Below are 4,238 nucleotides of genomic sequence, written 5' to 3' on the forward strand. Positions count from 1 at the left end.
TGGTCAAGACACCTCCGCTCTTCAGCCAATATTTCGATAGGCAGCATTCCGGCGATCACACAAACTGCATCTTCCGACACTGTGCGGTACACGCTAGCAACTCTCAGGACGCTCTGCCGATAGACGGGAGCGATCTTACGCCGAGATTCCTGGAACTGGAGCGCATCGGCCCAGATAGGAATCCCATGAGTCAGCACTGATGTCACCACCGTGGACAGCAGCGCTGTTCTTTTTTGTTTGGGACCTCCAATGTTTGGCCTGAGGCGGGATAAGAGTGTTCGGACCCCTGAGACCTTGGTCGCCACGTGTTCCATCTGCTGCTTGAAGTTCAAGCGGGTATCAATCATCACCCCCAGGTATCGAATGAACGGTTGGGAAGTGAGTTCATAATCCCCAGGTTTCAGCGTGATTGTCTCAACTTTTTCTGACTAGTAATCAGCACGGCCTCCGTTTTGTGTTCTGCCAGTGTCAACTCCACTGTCCATCCACCGACGTATGCATCCAAAAACAGCGCTGGCACTGCCTTAATAGCTGCTTTCAGCGCAATGTTTGGTATACCATCTGGACCAGGGGCTTTGGTATTGCCTACTCTACCGCATGCTTCCATCAGTTCATCCTCTGTGATAGGCGGGATGGCCTCCACCTCACATTGTCTTGATAGCCGGTTGAGCTCTCTTTGTTGAGGGAACAGCACCGAGACGATTTTCTCCAGGAGCTGGGGACATGTCGATGAGGGCATCGGCTGACTTCTCAGCCGCGACATCACGACCTTATAGAGCCTTCCCCATGTATCATCCTCAACTCCATCCACTAGCTCCTTCCAGCCTTGCCTCTTGCTGCACTTGATTGCCTTATTCAGTTCTCGGCGCGCACTCTTGTATTGGGCCTCCAGTTCTTCGGAGTTTGGCTTTTTCCTGCTACGTTGTGATAACCTCCTCACCCTGAAACACTCCTTACGAAGGGTAGCGATTCGATCATTCTACCAATGTACCGCTGGGAGCCGGCTTTGAGTACGCTTTCGAGGCATGCTAGCATCGCAAACGTCCGTGACTCGCCTCATGATCTCGCTGACCTTCTCCATGGCATTTCTACCATCGATTGGGCGAACGTCCGGCGCAACCAAAAACGTGTCAAAGTCGAAGTTGCTAACCTTCCAGCCAATTGTATTGGTTTTCGGGCATGCTTCTCCAACCATCTGAACCGTCGATACCTCCCATAGTATTGCACAGTGGTTACTGGCTGTGTAGATATCTGCCACTTCCCAGGAGTAATTCCCCCTCACGAGAGCACTGCTCACAAAGGTAAGGTCCACAATCGAACTTGCCTCTCCTCGCATGAATGTTGGTTTTTCACCACTATTGAAGAGAACTACATCTATGGTTGACATAGCCTCCAGTAGTGCTCCTCCCCTTCCTTCGGTGTACCTGCTGCCCCAGTCGACCGCCCAGGAATTGAAGTCCCCGACAACTGCCACAGGTAAGTGCTGCCTCGCATCCTCAGTCAGTCGATCCAGAAAGATGGTGAACTCATCGAAATTGAGGCTGAGTGGAGTATAACAGCTGTAGAAACGAATTCCCTCCAGCTTAGCCGCCACAAAGTACGCCTCTCCACAATTGACCACGCTCTGGAACGGACACTTACCACAGGACCAAATAACGGCCCTAGTAGTGGTATCCGTTACCCACGGTTGTGTGGCCAGGTGTCTATACAGCTCCGAGATCAGCGCCAGGTCTATTTCCAGCTCACGCACCGTCTGCATAAGCAGATCATGTGCGGCCTCACAGTGATTGAGGTTCCGCTGGGGTACCCTCATCTTCGTTTGTTGCACATCTTCTGGTATGCTTCCCTGTAGACTGGGTATCTACTGCTGCCAGCTACATGGGCAAGACTTTCCACTTTCCCTTTCTCAATGCCCAGAGCGCATCGGGCATCCTTCTGGCAGTCAGCAGATTTATGGCCCCTTTCTCCGCATCTGATACGGAGTTCTGCTCGGTCTGTTGTGTTCGTGCATCTAGTGGCAAAGTGACCATAGTGCGGTCCTCGCGGAGACCACTTTTGATTTGATCTCCTGGTGGACATTTATCTTCGGTTAGATAAACTCGTGAAGCTCATTCAGGATCTTCTCGAGTCTCTCCCACGCTTGATGTGTCTGCATCGAGACATTTGAATTAAGTGCTGCCCGCTCATCCCTCCTATATCTTCCATTATTTTTGATTTATAAATTTCCTTCATTGTGTTCCCACGAGTACCTAGGGAAGTATAACAGTCCACTCCTGACAGAGCCCCGGGTGTAGGAGTAGGGCCACTTAATAGACCTGGGGTGGGACCTGGTGCCCCAGAGACCACCGTTCGTGACGCCAACTGCCCCTGGCGCCTTCCTGAACTTAGCACGGTGAACACCTTGACAGTAGGGCCTCCGTCCTCCCGGTTTTTTAATTGACCAGCTGATCAATTAAAAATATATGATTGGCTGACCACCCCCCCTTCCCCTTCCCCCACCACCACAAGGGAAGGCATATAAGGACTATCCCTAGACATCGGAGCTCAGAATCGGAGCTCATAGCCCTGAAGATGCAGACTGCAATGTTTGCGAAACGTCGGCGCAACGCTGAATCCAAACGCGGCATCCATCCGGAAGCCAAAGATTTCAGTAGGGCAGGCTGTTGTAGGAACCCCACCCTGCACGCCTCCTTTGGAGTTGGGCTTCTCTTCAATGATGGCCTGAAAAGGACCGGGAAAGCTCTTCCCTACGGAGCTCCTTCATGACTTTCGCCGCGAAGTAGCTCGTTGCGTCCCAGGCTGCCTTCGATGACAGCGTTGCTTCCATCAGATTCTTAGGCAGAATCGGTCTGCCAAGTGCAGTCTCCCACTCTAAGCGGCTCGTTCTGAAACATGAACATACAAAGAACACATGCTCTGCGTCTTCCTCAATACTTGGGCAGGTCGGGCAATCCGGGGAATCCTCATTTTTGAATTTGTGAAGATACCCCCGAAAACACCCATGTCCAGAAAGCAACTGTGTTAGATAGTAATTAATCTCGCCATGTTCACGGTTTAACCAAGCACTCACCTGCTGGATCAGGGGATACGTCCATCTCCCTTTCAGTGAGGTGTCCCATTGTGACTGCTATCTCTCCATGCTCTTACGTCTTGCCTCTGCCTTGAGCTCGGTTGGGCTCGTTGCGGTCGATCCTTTTTGCTGGTACAGGGATCTTCGTTCCTCGGCTAGTACTTCGCTCGGCATCATTCCGGCTATAACACACATGGCATCATCGGACACAGTGCGAAATGCGCTGGCAACTTTGAGGGCATGCAGTCGATAAAAAGCTGCCACTTCGCGTCGGGTCTCTTGTACTTGGAGCGCATCCGCCCAAACGGTAATGCCGTAGGTGAGTACTGACGTAATCACCGACGACAATAACGCTCGTCTTCTCTGCTTGGGACCTTCAATGTTGGGCATGAGGCGTGATAAGGCCGCTCGAACCCCAGATGCTTTGGTAGTGACGTGTTCCACTTATTGCTAGAAGTTGAGCCGGGCATCGATCATCACCCCCAAGTACTGAATATACGGTTGGAAAGTGAGCTCATAGTCTCCGACTTGCAGTGTGATTGTCTCTAAGACCTTCCTGCTTGTAATCAACACGGCCTCCGTTTTATGCTCAGCCAGGCTCAGGCCAACTGAGTCCATCCAACGGCGAACCACCTCGAAAGTAATTTCGAAAGCAAGTTTAATGTCCTCCAGGTGTTTTCCCACGATCACTATGGCCACGTCATCCGCAAACGCCACGAGACTCATATCGAGTGGCAGAGTTAGCTTCAGCAGGCCATCGTACATAATATTCCATAGAAGAGGGCCCAATACCGAGCCCTGAGGCACCCCTCCAGTAACTCTGTATTCTTTGGGGCCACTCTCCGTGTCGTACTTGAGAACCCTCCCAGTGAAGTAATCGTCCACCATCCTCCGTAGATATTCAGGTACACCAAACCTCTCGAGGGCCTCCATAATACAGTCCCATCTGGCTGAGTTGAAAGCGTTCCTGATGTCCAGTGTCGCTACTAAGGAGTAATTCGTGCCTCTATACCACCTCGTCCCTGAAATCGCTTCTCTAGCTGTATCAGCAACTAGATTAATGGCTTCAAGGGTGGATCGACCTCTGCGAAATCCGTACTGGTTGTTGGCCAGCAATGGTTTAACTGCTGCTTCTATTCTCCTGTGGACGATGCGCTCGAGAATCTTA

The 4,238-nt window shown here is 51.6% G+C and overlaps 1 protein-coding gene across 1 annotated transcript; it reads right to left on the reverse strand.

The window, feature by feature from the left end:
* Positions 1 to 400: 400 nt before the first annotated feature.
* LOC107045666 lies at positions 401 to 1,813 on the reverse strand. Its single transcript, XM_015267999.1, has 2 exons — positions 1,073 to 1,813; positions 401 to 979 (listed from the first exon to the last, which is right to left on the reverse strand). The coding sequence occupies exons 1-2, from the start codon at positions 1,811 to 1,813 to the stop codon at positions 401 to 403; spliced, it is 1,320 nt and encodes a 439-aa protein (XP_015123485.1).
* Positions 1,814 to 4,238: the final 2,425 nt, after the last annotated feature.

The sequence above is a fragment of the Diachasma alloeum genome, unplaced genomic scaffold, assembly GCF_001412515.2.
Source record: "Diachasma alloeum isolate Michigan unplaced genomic scaffold, Dall2.0 Dall_scaffold_01045, whole genome shotgun sequence".
NCBI lineage: Eukaryota > Metazoa > Arthropoda > Insecta > Hymenoptera > Braconidae > Diachasma > Diachasma alloeum.

Excerpts from the sequence above, each read along its gene's own strand:
- LOC107045666 (XM_015267999.1), bottom strand. The coding sequence starts at position 1,813 with ATGAGGGTACCCCAGCGGAACCTCAATCACTGTGAGGCCGCACATGAT. Across the intron at positions 980-1,072 it reads GTAGAAATGCCATGGAGAAG|AATGATCGAATCGCTACCCT; the intron begins GTCAGCGAGATC and ends GTACATTGGTAG.